Source organism: Moschus berezovskii, chromosome 2 (assembly GCF_049115385.1).
Source record: "Moschus berezovskii isolate FMDL1 chromosome 2, NW_MosBer_1.0, whole genome shotgun sequence".
Classification (NCBI taxonomy): domain Eukaryota; kingdom Metazoa; phylum Chordata; class Mammalia; order Artiodactyla; family Moschidae; genus Moschus; species Moschus berezovskii.
In genome coordinates this window covers 9,151,071-9,168,266 of record NC_142461.1, presented here as the reverse complement: position 1 = coordinate 9,168,266, position 17,196 = coordinate 9,151,071, and the positions used below count along the sequence as shown (strand labels likewise).

Here is a 17,196-nt window from a genome sequence, read left to right as displayed (position 1 = left end):
GTCTCTGAATCTGTCCTGTTTTGAATGTATTGACTGTTTAAATTTGTGTTTCAGTGTTTATGCCTGTTTGTTTCATCTTGCTCATCATGAACCATTATACTAGCATGAGTTTAGAAGCCTTTAGGGTTAGTAGAGACCTTAGAGCATCATTCTTATCACTTGGTAAGAGAAGAATGGATCTGTCTCAAGACTTTAATGGGCCCTGACTACATGGTCTGCTACTCACTTTCCCTGTTTCCTCTTAGGCACCATATCATTCAGATCAGTTCAGTTCAGTCGCTCAGTCATGTCTGACTGTTTGCGACTCCATGGACTACAGCACGCTAGGCCTCCCTGTTCATCACCAACTCCCGGAGTTTACCCAAACTCATGTCCACTAAGTCAGTGATGCCATCCATCCATCTCATCCTCTGTCGCCCCCTTCTCCTCCCGCCTTCAATTTTTGCCAGCTTCAGGGTCTTTTCAAACAAGTCAGCTCTTCGCATCAGGTGGCCAAAGGATTAGAGTTTCAGCATCAGCATCAGTCCTTCCAATGAACACCCAGGACTGATTTCCTTTAGGATGGACTGGTTGGATCTCCTTGCAGTCCAAGGGACTCTCAGAGTCTTCTCCAGCACCACAGTTCGAAAGCATCAGTTCTTCTGAGCTCAGCTTCCTTTATGGTCCAGCTCTCGCATCCACACACGACCACGGGAAACGATCCTTCTCCATCAGAGGGCAGACAGACTGAAAACCGTATCATTAGGGAAGAACTAAAGGTGACAGGAGAGGGATTTCCTTAGTGGTCCAGAGCTTAAGACGCTGTGCTTCCAGTGCAGGGGGCATGGTTTCAATCTCTGGTCTGGAAACTAAGATCCCACATGACTCATGATGAGACCAATAAAAATTAAAAAAAAAAATTAAAGCTGACAGGGGCCCTCTCCATGGCATGATTGGATTCTGTTGAGTAGCCATGTCCTCTGAACCAAGATACTCATTATTGGAGACCAGCAGATGATTAGGAGAGTCTTAGACTGAAGAAGATTGTTGAGGACAGGCTTGATACCAGTCCTTCGCTAAACTACTTTAGTTACTTCAGCATGTATAATCCTGAAGGTGGCCCTTTCCAATGAGTACTTATATTATTAACTCCATTTTACAGATGAGGATACTAAAGCTTAGAGAATTTAAGTAATTTGTCAAGGTTATCTGGTTAGTAAGTGGCAAAGCAAGAATTGGGACTTTCCAGGTGGCTCAGTGGTAAAGAATCTGCTTGCCAATTCAGGGGGTGTGGGTTTCATCCCTGGGACAGGAAGATTCCCCTGAAGAAAGAAATGGCAACCCACTTCAGGATTATTGCCTGGAAAATCCCATGGACAGAGGAGCTTGGCCATGGGGTCACAAAAGAGTCGGACACAACTTAGCGACTAAACAAAGCCAGAATGCCCGCTAGGCTGTCTGATTGGAAAGCCCCGGTGCTTCATGGCTGCACTGTTTTGCCAGTGGCTCCCAGGGATACTCTCAGTCTTCAGGAGACCCAGAAGATAGATCCTAACCCTGACGGGAGGGAAAGGACAACCAGAAGAGGAGCCTCTCTAGACAAAATGATACTTGTCTTTAATGTCAGAGATGAGTAAGGCTCAGCAGGCAAGAGTCTTCTAGAGAAGGCACAAAGGCTGGTGTGGGCCTGGGCAGTTTTGCGAAGCTGTGTTTAGTGTATTTGGCATTCAGGATAGTGGAATGGTTGGAAAATAAAGGTAGAGAAGTGGGCAGAAGCCAGATCTGGAAGCCCATGTTTGCCTGAAATAAGTCTGGATTTTATTCCATGGGCTGTGAGTGCCCTTCGTGGATAAGCAGGGGACTGTCATCATTAGACTTGTGCTTGTAGGCTGACTGCATCGTGGAGGATGGGCGAGATGGGATGGGTTGAGAGGGAAAGAGCCCAGGTAGGAGCTCTTGCAGTATCCACTTGGTAAGAGATAAGACGGTGAAAAAAGGCAAAGACTCTCAGCTTGGGGGAATTAGTTTTGCAAAGAGAGAAAAGCCTTTCTCTGAAAGGCCACCACTGTATGGTGGCAATACAGTACGGGTCATGTGGGAAACTAAAATAGGTTGTAAGTGGCTCAGCTGAACCTCTCACCATTCCTAAAAAATCTCTCTTATCATGGGAGCTCAGCTCAGTACTCTGTGATAAACCAGAGGGGTGTGGGTGGGAGGGAGTCTCAAGAGGGAGGGAATATATGTATACTTATAGCCGATTCACATTGTTGTACAGCAGAAACCAACACAAAATTGTGAAGCAATTATGCTTAAATTAAAAAAATAAAATAGAAAACTTAAAAAAAAAATTACCTTTGATCCTAAAAATTGCCTCTGAGAGCAGCTTTCTGCTGGCACAGGGGTTGTGTTACCTTCTGTTAAGAAGATTTGGTGCATCTTACATATTAACTACATGCAGCTCCTGTTCCCACCTGCTTATCTTCCCTCCTTCGCTCCTGGAAGACAATTTCACACCTTCTTCTTTCTCTTGAAACCTCTGTTACCTTCCTCCCCTATCTGGTCTCTCAGCTGATTCACTCTGTCTTCCACTTCACTCAGAAAATGGAAGCCATCAGTACGTCTTCCAACCCCAACACCACATCTCCCTACCTTCTTGCAGAGACTCAGCCTTCCATAGTAGGTTCCTAGAGGTTCCTACTCAGTCATCTTACTAGGCCAACCCCTCCACTTGCACACTGGATTTCACCCTCTGGTCTGCTCAAGAGGACTGTGTCAACAATTTTCTTTCTCTTTACATTAGATCAATTTTTCCCTCTCTGTGGGCTCATTTCATGTTGAAATTTCTCTTTTAAAAAATCTGTCTTGACCCTACACTTTGGCCCCCAGTTACCATCTTGTTTCCCTGTCCCTCATGATAGCAGAACTCCTCACACGAGTGTCTTCACTTTCTCTGTTCCTTCTCTTCCCTTTCTCTCTTGAACCTATGCCTGTCAGCCTTTTGCATCCCACTCCTCCGTGAAACCTTCACAGTACTAAATCCAGTGGTCACCGCTCATGCCTCATGTTACTGGAACTCTCAGCAGCTTCTGGGAGAGTTGGTGAGGCCGTTCTCTGTGAAGCCCTGTCTTTACTTCCAGGACGCCTCACTGCAGATTTTCTGCCGTCTCAGAGTCTGCCCCTCCTCTGTCTGCCTTGCTGCCTCCAGGGACCTCTTTTCTACCTGTATCCCCTGATGCCATTTGGTCTTCTGGCTTTGAATGCTATCTCCATGCTGAAAACGCTCCAGTTTGTCTCCAGTTCGTCTCCAGTTCAATCTTGCCCATGAGCATCAGATTTATTAACTCAACATCTCTACTTGGCCTTCTAAGGGGAATCACACATAATAACAGCTTTCAACTGCAGTCCTCCCTTTCTCAGTTAATAGTAACTCCATCCTTCGAGTTACTCAAGCCAAAGTCCCATTCTTGTCTCATCTCTTACACCTCCCATCTAGTCCCTCAGAAAATCCTATTGGCCCTACCTTCAGAATACAAATAGAAAGTCATCATCTGTCACCACCCCCACAGCTACCATCCTGTCCAACTCGTCTCTCACTTAAGAGCTTTCTAACTGGTCTCCCTATTGCCACCCCTGCCTCCCCACATAGTCCTTTCTTTTTTAAGGGCTTCCCTGTTAGCTAAGCTGGTAAAGAATCCGTCTGCAATGCAGGAGACCCCAGTTTGATTCCTGGGTTGGGAAGGTCTGCTGGAGAAGGGATGGGCTACCCAGTCCCTATTGCCACCCCTGCGTCCCCACACAGTCCATCCTTTCTTTTTTAAACTATTTTATTTATTTATTTGGCTGTGTCGGGTCTTAGTTGTGGTATGTGGGGTCTTCACTGCAGTGCATGGGCTTCCTAGCTGTGGTGCTCTGGCTTAGTTGCCCCATGGTATGTGGGATCCTAGTTCCTAACCAGGAATCGAAGCCATGTCCTCTGCATTGGAATGTGGGTTCTTTCTTTTTTTTCTCTAATAATATTTTGTATTTTGTGCCTTGAGATTTTGCACCTTAAAAAAAGCATTTATTTTATTCTGGGCTGCCCTTGGTCTTCATTGCTGTGTGCAGGCTTTCTCTAGTGTCAGTGAGCAGGGGCTCCTCTGGTTGCAGTCCTCGGGCTTCTCATGGTGGTGGCTTCTCTTGTTGCAGAGCACGGGCTCTAGGTGCATGGGCTTCGGGAGTTGTGGCCTGCAAGCTCAGTAGTTGCAGGCTCTAGAGCACGGACTTGGTAGCTCTGGTGCACGGGCTTAGTGGTTCTGAGGCATGTAGAATCTTCCTGGACCAGGGATCGAACCCATGCCCCTGCCTTGCCAGGTGGCTTCTTGTTCACTGTACCACCAGGGAAGTCCTGCATATTAAAAAAAAAAATGTTTAGAATTTATTTTTGACCATGCTAGGTCTTCTTTGCTATGCAGGCTACTCTCTAGTTGCAGTGTGTGGGCTTCTCATCGCGGTGGCTTCTCTTGTTGCAGAACCCAGACTCTAGGGCTCTCAGGCTTCAGCAGTTGTGGTTGGTGGGCTCTCAGAGCACAGGCTCAGTAGTTGGGGTGCACAGGCCTAGGTGCTCCATGGCATGTGGGGTTTTCCTAGATCAGGGGTCAAACCCATGCCTCCTACCTTGGCAGGCGGATTCTTTACCACTGAGCCACCAAGGAAGCCCGGAAGGGAGATTCTTAACCACTAGACCACCAGGGAAGTCCCCACACTCCTTTCTTTATCGAGCCTTCAGAGTGATCCTTTTAGAAAGAAAGTGAGTCACTCGGTAGAGTCCGACACTTTGTAATCCCTGGACTATACAGACCATGGAATTCTCCAGGCCAGAACTGGAATGGGTAGCTGTTTCCTTCTCCAGGGGATCTTCCCCACCCAGGGATCAAACCCAGGTCTCCCGCGTTGCAGGCGGATTCTCTACCAGCTGAGCCACCAGGGAAGCCCCTTTTTAGAAAAGAAGCCATATCTTGTCACTCCACTGCTCAGGATCCTACAGTGGCTCCTATTTCTCTGAGAGGCAAAGTCAACGCCCAGCATCCCTCCTGTGGCTCTTCCCCAGGCCCGCTTCCCTCTCGCTCCACCAGCCTCCACGTCCCAGGCACAGTCCTGCTTCAGGCCTTTGCCTTGCTGTTCCTGCTGCCTCGAACGATCTTCCTGTGTAATCTCGTGACTCACTGTCACCTCCTTCACTTTTTCGCTCACATCTCACCTTCCCAGGGAGGCTTACATTGACAACCCTCTTTAAAAAATACTGTACCATCCCTTCCTCCCCTCACCCCTGGTCCCCGGCCACCAGCACTGCCTCTGTCTGGCTCGCTTTTTTGCCACAGCGCTGCTCACCTTTTCATATCCTGTGTAGATTGTTTTGTTTATTGTTATCTCTACTTCCTCGATTGTGAACTCTATGAGGATGAGGGTTTCTATTTGTCTGTGGCTCTGTTTCAGGCATCAGGAACAAACTGTGGCACACAGCAGTGTGCTCTTCATTTTTTAAGTGATGAATATGGCACACTGTTAGTCAAGGACGTATTCCCCGCCAGGTCCTTGGCAGGGCCTTGGGGATCTGAAGATGAAGGAGAGTGGTTGCTGCCTATGTCCCAGGTTTTTGTTTGTTTTGAACAGAAATACCATTTGCCTGCTCAGCTGTGTCCTGCTCCCTAAGCCTGGGCCTTGGGCCCTTCCTGACTGTTCTCACCGTGTCGTTAGCTCCATCTGCCTGTGGTCCCAGGGCCCTCTCTGGAATCATACCTACTTTATGCTGCTTCATGATGTTACTGTCCTGTTCTTTCTGCCCTTCACTGAGGTGGCCATGCATTCATATTCACTGGCTGGCTTGTGGAGGATCTCTTCTTGCTCAGCAACATCCATGAGCCTGGAAGTGGGTTTTCCACTTTCTCACCCTTTCTCGCTGGGGTTTGAGTTTTGTCTCTGTCTCTGCCACTTAACCAGTTGTATTGACATAGGATGAATCTGGTAGCTTCACTGAGCCTGTTTCCTCAGCTGTAAAATTGGGCCAAGACACAGGGCTCCCCAGGTGGTGCTGGTGGTAAAGGACCTGCCTACAATGCAGGAGACTTAAGAGACGCAAGTTCCATCCCTGGGTTAGGAAGATCCCCTGGAAAAGGACATGGCAACCCATTCCATTATTCTTGCCTGGAGAATCCCATGGACAGAGGAGCCTGGTAGGCTACAGTCCATGGGGTCGCAAAGAGTTGGACACAACTGAAGCAACTTAGCATGCACACAGTACTTGACATATAGCAATATTATGAAAATTAAATGAAACAGTGCATGTTTAGCAAAGTTTCTGGAATGAACGGCCCTTGAGCCAGTGCTCCCTTCTGTTATTATTGTCATTACTGAGTCGTTATGGGTTAAGCAAGTTGTATAAGAAGCACATGCATAAAAGCACTGAAAGAACAGTAGTTATCATCACTGCTCCTACTGCCGCGGCCACCATAGCCAGTCCTTGCCGTGCCCCAGGCGCTCCTGTCTCTAGGATGACCCGCCAAATCCATGGTGGCCACTCTTTGGTCTAGCTTTACAAGTTTACCTAACCTTTCTGCGTTTTATTTTTTCCCCCATTCAGACCTGAAAGAGGACTATGAGCAGTGGAACGACTTCATTGAAGGCATTGGACCATCACTAACCCCAGGGGCCCCACACCATTTGTCCAGCCTGTAGGCACAGCTGGTCATGGTGGAAGGTCACTGAGCTGAGTTCCCACCTGGGGCCTGCCCAGGGATACCCTTGGCCTCCTATCGAGAAGTGATTGCCATGACCCTTCTGCGTTGATTGAGAGGATATAATCACACTGCTGATTGGTAACGGGGTACTTGAATCTCAGACTTGTCGATCTTAAACTCCTGTTGGGACTTGGGTCACTTACTGATGGGCAAACGGACATTCTGAGGACTGAGCCTGGATGGTGTGGGGAACAAGCAGTGCTGTGGGGCTGGGGAAGACCTAAGCCCTAAGCTGAACACTATGAGCCCTATTAACCCAGCCAGCAAACACCCTCACCTTGGGCCGGTGTGGCTTCTGCAGTGGAAGAAATGAAGCCAAAGGACGGAGGGAAGATTCCCACCATCCAGACCTCTAGCCAGCTTGGCACTGTCTCTTCCTCCTTCTCTGCCATTCCCTCCTCCCCAGGGCTGCTTGGTGAGTTCTTAGCACTTTAGGTGGCTTTCTAGGATCTGGACCACCATCAGATTTTTCTGTTTCTTTTCAAGCCTTCTCATCGCATGAAGCATAGCCCTGGGCATTTAGTCAGAAGGTATACTTGTTAGCCTGTAGAAGGGGCAGATAGCCTTGTCATGATAGCACAGGGAGAGAGGCTGAGGGACAAGGGGTACCCCATAAGCTCTGGATGTCAGAGTTTTGCTGAAAATCTCGCTTGACAGGAAACAGCACAAGTAGGTTGATGGAGAAAGTAGAATAACAGTGGTAAGTAGCCATTTGAACAGGCCCTCCCTGCAAAAGGGAGAGAGTTTGGTCAGTTCGAATGCAGGAAGCCATCTCTAGAAACACTGGTTTCGCCTCTTACCTCAGGTATGGTGAGCCCCCAGCTTGCTCAGAATCAGGGTGCTCTGGTGGTCTGTCTTCTGGCTCTGAGGTCCTAGCCTCAGAGTTAAGTCAAGCTGTAGACTGCATTTCCGTTTTGTCCCATTTGTAATGTGAATGATATTAATACTCATGTTTGCCTAATGATATGTTGGAGTATTTTCTATATTTAATCTTCATTACAGCAAGATGGGAAGCCATCTGGAAGTCACTTTTCCTTCTGTCTTTCTTTGATTGCTTACCGCGTATGCCAGTGTGGAAAACTATCTTTAAAAGGAAAGGAAGTCTTCCTAGGGATTTAGTTCAAAACTGTCTGGGAACATCAACCTCAGACACCCCTCTCCACTACTCTAGACCTCTCACTTCAGTCCAAGTGGGAGACCCCAGAGGAGGCAAGAGAAAGAGGGAAATGCAACTCTATACAACAGGTCCAAGGTCCGTGTCACCAGAGCAAGCTGGGACTGTGTCTCCCGTCTGTCGACAGCTGTTCTTTCTCAGAGGTGAAGCGCCACATCCAGTGAGGCTGCGGACCTACCTGGGAAGCATCTGTGGATTCCAGTGAGACATGGCGTGAGGAGGATGTCATGAAAGCCCCAGTCTGCAGAGGTCTATAACCTGGTTTCCTGTAGCCAGGCTCTGCCGCTGCTCACTGCGTACATTGGAGCAAACCACAGTGTCTTTTCAGTCTCAGTTCCTGCGTTTCTAAAATGAGGATCTGCATTTTGCATACTTAGAATCAAGTGAAAGGATGTATAACCCATGTGTTATTTAAAGTATGTTTCCTACTTTCCAAACTTGGGAGATTTTTGTTGTTACCCTATAGCTGTTTTCTACCTTAACTGCTTTTGGTCAGAGAAAATGACCCACATGGTTTTTTTATCCTGAGACTTGCTTGTTGACCCAGTGTGAGGTCAATTTTGTAAATGCTCCATGGCTGCTTAGTAACACTGTACATTCTGAGGTTTTTTTTGGCTTGCTGTTTTACTCAAGCATACATTATGGATTTCCTTCTGTGAGATCGCATACAAGTGCCTTCCAAACCCTAAACAGGGACCAGAGCCCATCAGCACTCACAGAACCAGCAGAAGCCTTCCCTTGAGCCTGGGGATGGTTGTGCAGATGCTGAGAAGTCAGTGCTAACAGCATGAGCACCTGAGACCCAGCGTCTCCCTTAGACCCATCATGATAATGGGTATATCTTGTGAAGACCTGAAACTTCCTAAAGGAAGTTGTTTAGAAACTGGACCCATCTCCTCCATTCATTTCGTGTTCTGGCAATGACTCATTGATCCGGTGTCACTGGAGTAGAGGAGTCTTCCCCACTGAAAATGATCCTTTAAGTCACAAAATGCCGTATTGACTATTTTGAACAGTCATTTGCCAGAAAGATAACGGTCATACTTCTAACTGTGATCTGACCTCTTCTTCGGACGTGTCCATCAGGATAGACTAGATGGTATGGTAGGAACAAACAGACCCCAGAGGGATAAAAGTTCACTTCTTGCCCACGCCACTTGTCCTCTGTGTGATGGCTCAGGCTCTCCTTGGTGTCATTTTTATCTTCACCTGGGGACCCAGGCGGGCCGAGCTGCCACTCTCTGGAGGTATTCCCATTGGCTGTGGTGGAGCAGGAAGAGAGTGGAGAAGCACCCACTAATTCCTTAAAGCTCCTGCGCTGAAGTGACCATCATCATTTCCATTCACAGTTCATTGGTCAAAGCTAGTCATCTGACTGTAGCTAACATTCCATTCAGTCCCCAGAGAACAAAACAACCTGTGTCCAGATCTGTTATCGGCTCAATGGCGCCCTCTGGTCTGTGAAGATGTGGAGAGCTGTTTGCATCTTTGCTACAGGCTCCCAGCTGCTAGCCTCTTAATTCTTTTCATTGCTTTTCAACCATCTAAAGTAAATGTGAGAATTGGTGCATAAAGAAGGCTGAGTGCTGGAGAATTGATGCTTTTGAACTGTGGTGGTGGGGAAGACTTGAGAGTCCCTTGGACTGCAGGAAGATCAAACCAGTCAGTCCAAGGAAATCCACCCTGACTATTCATTAGAACGACTGTTGCTGAAGCTCCAATCCTTTGGCCACCTGATGTGAAGAGCCGACTCATTGGAAAAGACCCTGATGCTGGGAAAGATTGAGGGCAGGAGGAGAAGGGGTTGACAGAGGATGAGGTGGTTGGGTGGCATCACTGATTCAATGGACATGAGTTTGCGCAAACTCCCTGAGAGAGTGGAGGACAGAGGAGCCTGGCGTGCTACCATCCCTGGGGTCCCAAAGAGTCGCACATGACTTAGCGACTGGACAGCAATAACAACAAAGTAAAACTGAGTAGTCACTGAGAGAGGGCTTCAGGGACACTCCTGCAACCGGAATGCACAGCCTTTAGTGCTTAGACTTTGGAATCCTTCCTTTGACTGTTCGGAGTGGGTGCCACAGGTCTTTGGTCTTTTGTCCCAGTGTTTTGTTAGCTTTCAGCAAATTGAAGGGCACCAGTTAAATGGCCTTTTAGATAAGTAAAGTAATCCTGCACAGTAACTGGTATGTGCTCCTAAATTGCATTCTAGTGAATCCTTTCCAAAAGCAAAGATGTCCTGAGTTTCTTTTGCATGTTCTTGTTCCCCATCCCATCGCTGGACCGTACCTGTGGAGGCATTCTAGTGGTAAGGTATATTATAACATTGCTGCGTGCAGGGTGGTGCATCAGGAAGGACAGTAAGTAAATACGGGATGGAATGAGATTCCCCATCCCTCCCCATTCCTGGACGTGTCAGTTTAGACTGACTGGGTTCTTGTTATGCTCTCAATGGTTCCCAAGCCCTTTTCCAGTATGTGTCCTGCTTGCCCTTCTTCAGGAAGACCACTGGGCTCTTGTAATGTCAGTTGATGGACTCCAACTCTGTGTCTTGGCCTTGTAGGAACCTTTGTCTGTCCCCTTTTCCTTCTGGGTCACCACTTATACCTAGGCCTGCAAAGTGACAGAGGGACAGAAGAGGCCCCACCCTGTACTTGAGACCGAGCCTCAGTAGGAAGCTCACTTTCTGTCCCATCAAAGCTGGATGCAAAAGCCCAGTGTCCCTGGCCATAGCTGTGTGGAAACTGATGGCACCGATGATGATGATCATCATCATAATAGCCAACACTTACTGGGCCCTTACTGTGTGTCCCAGGCTGTGACCAGGGCTTTACGGGCATCATCATCTCATTTGCTGTTCACAGTAAGCCCATGAGGTCAGATGGTATTAGCCTCATTTTATGTGTGAGGAAACAGGATGTAGAGAAATTATTTGATCCAGCTTTCACAGAAAGAATTTGACAAAACTGGAATTCAGGCATCAAAATCCAAACTCTTAATCACTAGACCCCATGGCCTAATAGATAACCTTGGTTTTGCCTCATAGATAACCCTTCTCTTTAAAAGGACTTCCCAGCAGGGCAGTGGTAAAGAATCTGCCTGCCAATGCAGGAGATGCAGGAGACACAGGTTTGATTCCCTGGGTCGGAAAGATCCTCTGGAGTAGGAAATGGCAATCTATTCCAATATTCTTGCCTGGAAAATTCCATGGACAGAGGAGCTTGGCAAGCAACTGTCCATGGGGTCGCATAGAGTCAGACGTAACTAAGCACACACACACAACTTCTCCTTAAACGCTCAGGTTATAAGGAATGTAATTTAATGAGATTGAATCAAGAAGGTTAAACTCCCTAGCAATTTCTATATGACTTGCATTGAGATTTAATGACATCCTGAGAAGCAGGTTTGGAGGAGAAATGAGCTTTGCCAAGAACTTTGGGCCAGGTGCTCTGTTGATTTGACAGATGAGGAAAGCAGTTCAGGGTCGAAGAACATGATTTGAAATTAGACAGCGCCAACACTATTAGCCCTGTGCTGCTGCTAAGTCGCTTCAGTCGTGTCCAACTCTGTGCCACCCAATAGACGGCAGCCCACCAGGCTCCCCCGTCCCTGGGATTCTCCAGGCAAGAACACTGGAGTGGGTTGCCATTTCCTTCTCCAATGCATGAAAGTGAAGTTGCTCAGTCATGTCCGACTCTTAGTGACCCCATGGACTGCAGCCCGTCCATGGGGTTTTCCAGGCAAGAATACTGGAGTGGGGTGCCATTGCCTTCTCCATTAGTCCTGTGACTTTATGCTAATCTGTTAACTTTTACAAGCTTCAACTTCCTCATCTGTAAAATGGAAATTCCAGTAGTATTTACATCTTAGGGTTCTTGTAATAGTTAAATGAGAAATGAAATAATGTATGTTAAGTGCTTAGCACAGTGTCTATATTAAGGGCTTAATAACAGCCATGAGGACTTGCCTGATGATCCAGTGGCTAAGACTCCACACTCCCAATGCAGAGGTCCCAGGTTTGATCCCTGGTCAGGGAACTAGATCGCATACGCCGCAACTAAGAGTGCATGGTACAACTAAGACCCTGCACAGCCAAATAAATAATTTTTTTAAGTTAGCTGTCATAACTATTGTTTTATTTGGTCCTTCTTACATCCCTGTAAGTTTAGGGATCATCTGTCCTTGTGCTGAGTGGCCCAAGATGGTCTTTGTCTAATTCTCATTCCAGCTTCTCCAGTTTCAGTGAGCTCCCTGCTAACTGCCCCACTGTCATGGGAGGGTGGAGCTAGGTGAAGAGTTTTTGCATTCTCTCCGCTCTGATCTCCCTGCTCCTCACCTCAAAAACAAGAGTTCACAGCGCAGTTCTAGTTTTGCAGTTTTCTTCACCACTAGGGAGAGTCTGCACTCTTAGGTCCTGGTTTGAGTTTTAGTTTCACACCTTGTCATCCGAATACAGACACCTAAGCAGCAGGTGTAAACCGAAGGTATGGAGATCTTGAGCGGAAGACTCAGAAAGAAGGTCTGTGTAAAGGGTGGGAAAGGGAAAAGGATCTGGGGATAGGGAGTTGGTTGTAGAGGCTAGTTGGTGAATTTCTGTCTGCTGCCTTTGAGACTGAGGTCAGGGAGTTAAAGTGTCCTGTGACCTCCTCAGGAGAAACTCCCAGGCCTGAGGATTGCCACAAATGACCTGTCCACGGCTCTCACCCTTACAGCCAGGTCTGATTCCTGCCAGGTCCTCCTGTTTCTCTCTGCCATGATCCTCGCACCCAGCACATCTTCCCCACTTCACTTGATCTCGTCACTCCATCAACTCACCCAGGAGCAATTTTTACAGTCTCCCGGACTCAAACCTCTCTCTTCCTTTGCATTCTGCTGCCAGATCTGCCTGAAACACCACTTGAGCACAACAGCAGCCTGCGAGGGCGGTCTAACGGAGAGGTGGCAAACTGACTGCCCAGAGCCCCAGGTTCCTGTCCCCCTCTCCCTCTGTGACCCGTGTGCGTGCCTTCCTTTCATGACTTCAGTCTCCCTGTCGGTTGGAATACGGGCTGGTGGTCGAGTCTCCATCGCTTGGGTTGTCAAGAATCTTTGGGACTCCTTTTTCTCTGTAGAATTGCATCTCCTCCCCTCGCTACTCCTGCCCCACCTCTTGGGTTCTCTGCTTTTTGCTGTGCCTTCTTTTTCCTCCGTTCCCTTAATATGCCTACCCATCCCCCAAACAAACATGTGTGCCCTTTCTCACAATGTTTTCTTGCTTGCAGGGCCTTCCGAGTCTCCCATCTGTATATCCAAACACCCGCTCTTCCTTGAGGCTCATTTTGAGTTCCACTTTGCCTGCAAGAGCCTTCTTGATTAGATTCTGTTAACATCTGATCTCTTGGCCTCCTGCTCCAGATTCTGGGCGGTAGTTAGTATTACACTTTGCTACATTATTCCTGGAGCAGGACCCATCTGTTGGATGGAAAAGCATCTGCCTGTTGACTGACACGGGGAGCAAGGATCACTGTCCCCCCTCAGAATCCCCCCATCAGCAGGCTTCTTGTTCCCCATCCAGACTTGGGAACAGCTGATGCGCGCCCACCCTCAGATGTGTCCAGCTGCCCCTGCTTCCTTGTTTTGAGGGGGAGAGGGGTTTCCCAGATCCCAGCTGTGGGGCCCAGGGCAGAGTCAGTGACCAAGTAGCGAAAGACAGGTGGAGTGAACTGAGATTCACAGACGTGTAGTATTAGAGTTAAAAGAGGGCAAAACTGAGCACACATCTCACCGATGTGGAAAATGAGGGAAAGTAGTTTGACAGCTTATTTTTCCATCTTGCTTTCATCTAAAAAAAGAAGCTGCTCAGAAATGCAGCCCTCCTCAGCCTGCTAAGCCAGATGGTCCCTAGATGCTCAGCCTGCCAAGTGTGCATATATAATTATTCATTTTCATGGAATCACACCCAAGTCTGAATTCAGACACTGACACGTTTTTTTGCCATATGATCTAGAGCCAGGGAACCCTTCAGAGCCTTTCTTTTTCTGTAAAATGGGGTCACTAATGTCTGCCTTGCCTCAGGATTTGGGGGGATGAGAGGGTTTTGGTGTAAGAGCACTTTGTAACTTATAAAGCACTAGACAAATATATGTTGCCATTAATAATAAAAGGGCCATATTTTGGTTTTGCCGTAGTGTGCTACTATTTAATGAGCGCTTGTTTTGTGCCGGACATTGTGCTAAGTGTTTTACATACATTGTGTCATTTAATCCTAACAGACTGAGCGACTTCACTTTCACTTTTCACTTGCACACACTGGAGAAGGAAATGGCAACCCACTCCAGTGTTCTCGCCTGGAGAATCCCAGGGACGGGGGAGCCTGGTGGGCTGCTGTGTATGGGGTCGCACAGGGTCGGACACGACTGAAGCGACTTAGCAGCAGCAGCAGCATTCCTATAATGAAGTGCATGTCACCCCATACAACAGATCAGGAAAGTGAAGTTCAGAAAAATTTGCTAACCCAGCCGCAGTCACCCAGCCTGTAAGTTAAGTGCAAGAGCCAGGAACCTAAACCGTTGGTTTCCAAAGTCCGTGCTCTTAATATTTGTTCATTCCTATCTAACAAAAAGAAAGCAGTTCTTTACCCCGTGGAAGCTAAAATACCCAATAATTTGATCTCCAGTATATGTCTTAAGCAGTTGGGTCACACCAAGAGTCATTTCTGTTGAAGACCTAGCTGAGTCCTAACAACACATCTTGAATTGCTTTCCTAGCAGTAGCAGTAGCCTGGCTGTATCCATCCATCCATCCATCCACCTCATAATAAGTTGACAGCTCAGGGAGCAAATTCATTAGTACTGTGCTCTGTAAACAATGTAGCCAACCAGTTGGCAGAAAAAACATTTTTTTTTAAGTCTCTCACCCTCACTTTGAATATTCATGATTTTCAGCTGTAGGTGCATATCAGAATCACTTGGAACTATATAAAAATACAGATGCCCTGGTCCAGAGACCCAAAGAAGCTGATTCAGAAGGTCTAACGTGGGAACTAGGGGTGTGTGTGTGTGTGTGTTAGAGAAAATAACTCCAGGGTGTGTATGTGTGTGTGTGTGTTAGAGAAAATAACTCCAGGGTGTGTGTGTGTGTGTGTGTGTGTGTGTGTTAGAGAAAATAACTCCAGGGTGTGTGTGTGTTAGAGAAAATAACTCCAGGGTGTATGTGTGTGTGTGAGAGAGAGAGAGAGAGAAAATAACTCCAGGGTGTGTGTGTCTGTGTGTGTGTGTGTGTGTTAGAGAAAATAACTCCAGGGTTGTTTCTGATACACACGAGTTTTGAAAACCCTGGCTATGGTTTAACACTATTAGTCTATTTTGTCTTCTTTTGTGGACCAGGAGTAATAGTTAACTGAAAGTAAGCATTGTTAAATTTTAGAATTGGAAGAGCCCTTATATCTCTTGGACCAAGAGGAAACCAAAGCTCAGAGAAGTTCAGCAGGTAGTTGACAGACTAGAATTAAAATCCAGATTTTCTGACTTCCAGTCTAGTGCTTTAGATATACCCATGGGTGCCAGAGTTTTGTTGAATTTTTAAGGAAATCATCAGGACCCATCTGCCATGACATCCATGATTTCCGGTCAGCGTACCTTGGGGTTTCTGCAGGGAAGACTCCTGAGCTAAACTCAGGTAGCCATTCTCATGTGTGTTCTTTCATTCTGTGTGTGCTTACTGAAGCCTGCACTGTGGCTGCCGCTTTCCTCCTGGAGTGGAATGCAGTGGGCAAAATAGGCAAGTCACAAGTAGGCCTTGTGTGCTAAGTGGTATGATGTGGCTGGGGAGGGAGAGGGTGTCAGACTCAGTAGCGGCACACGGGGTGTGCTCACCTGCTCTGTCAGGTATTATATGTTTCATCGTCTCTATGACCAAAAATTAAGCAGAAATAGCTAAACTTCAGTTCAGTTCAGTTCAGTCGCTCCTAAATAAGTTCTTAGCATCCTAAATTGCCCACTTTTATAAACTTCCGAACCAAACATTGAGGACAACGTTCTTGTATTAACATAATCACTCTGGAGGGTTTTTTCCCCTTCGCTTAACCTTTATATATACATTTCCCTATTTCTGCATAGTTCCCATACCATGAGGCAGTGAGTGTAAAGGTCAGAGTCTCAGCCCTCTGAATCAGGTAGACCTCTGGACTGAAGTCCTGCGGACCTCATTTATTAACTTGTTGGGTGACTTAACCTCTCCGGGCTTCAGCTAACTCATCTGAAAGATGGTGATAACGCCTCCCTCAGAAGATGCCTGAAGATGTTAGTTAGATGAGGTCATGTGTGTCAGGGCCTTTGCCTAGCACCTAGCAAATAGTGTTCAATCAATGTTTGTTATTATTCAGTGTCTCAAATGGCATTTTAACATTCTGTTACATCAACACCTCTCCCACCCCCAGGCCTGCTTAACAAGTGTTCTCTGTTGCCAGGGTATTTGAGCATTTCTAGTTGTTTTTGGCTGTAATATTACACTTTTTTTTTTTTTTTGGTATAAATTGGTGGAGTGTTTTTTAAAGTTATTCCCATAACTTATTAGTGTGGAAACTGAAGATTGGGTGGTGAAGTAACTTGTCAAACAGAAGTCATACTGCTTGCTGGTGGCTGAGCCAGGACTAGGGCCCAGGTCTCAGACAGCCCAAGTCTTAACCTTTCCACCCAGCCCCCATACTCACTGGAGACTTGAAAACTGGCCCTTCTTGTCTTCCCTTCTCCTAGCTTATAAGGGAGGAGATTCCCCACTGTGTATTTTGACATCTCCTCTCCTACCCTGTCGTCATCCTAGAGGTCCCTCATCATCCCGGTATAATTGGAGCAGCTTCCCAGCTGGGCCCCTGGGCAGTGGGAGCAGACAATGACTCATGCTTTGGAGACCTGAGCTTGTCCCCTGGCGCCTCTGGATCTCTGTTGGTGGATGTCATGCTGTCAGCTGGGGATGGGGATCCTGTCTGGCTCACACACACACCCCTCCCTCCTTCCTGGACCGCTCTCTGACTTCATTAAATCCACCTTCCCAGAACAGTAGAGCTTAAAGGGACCAGAGGGACCGTTCTCTAACCTAGCTTCTGTTATTTAAAAAAAAAATGAGGAAACAGGCTCAGTGATACCAGGTTAATCAGTGGCAGATCTGGGACTGGGGCCCGAGCCTCCTGACTCCCAGTGTGTTGCTGGGGAGAGGGTACTGGAGCTGTGAGCTTGGGCAAGTGGGTTAAATAATCCTCAATTTCCTTTTCTGTAAAATAGTCACACCCAGCTT

The 17,196-nt window shown here is 47.3% G+C and overlaps 1 protein-coding gene across 2 annotated transcripts in view; it reads left to right on the top strand.

The window, feature by feature from the left end:
• The window catches only part of PAFAH2 (platelet activating factor acetylhydrolase 2), a 43,033-nt gene extending 28,941 nt beyond the window's left edge, over positions 1-14,092 (top strand). For both annotated transcript variants that reach the window (XM_055397205.2, XM_055397207.2), the window contains exon 11: positions 6,596-14,092. In XM_055397205.2, the coding sequence (XP_055253180.1) occupies positions 6,596-6,690 (95 nt within the window). In that variant the 3' untranslated portion in view covers positions 6,691-14,092. The remainder of the gene's footprint in view (positions 1-6,595) is intronic.
• The last annotated feature ends 3,104 nt before the right edge of the window (positions 14,093-17,196 follow it).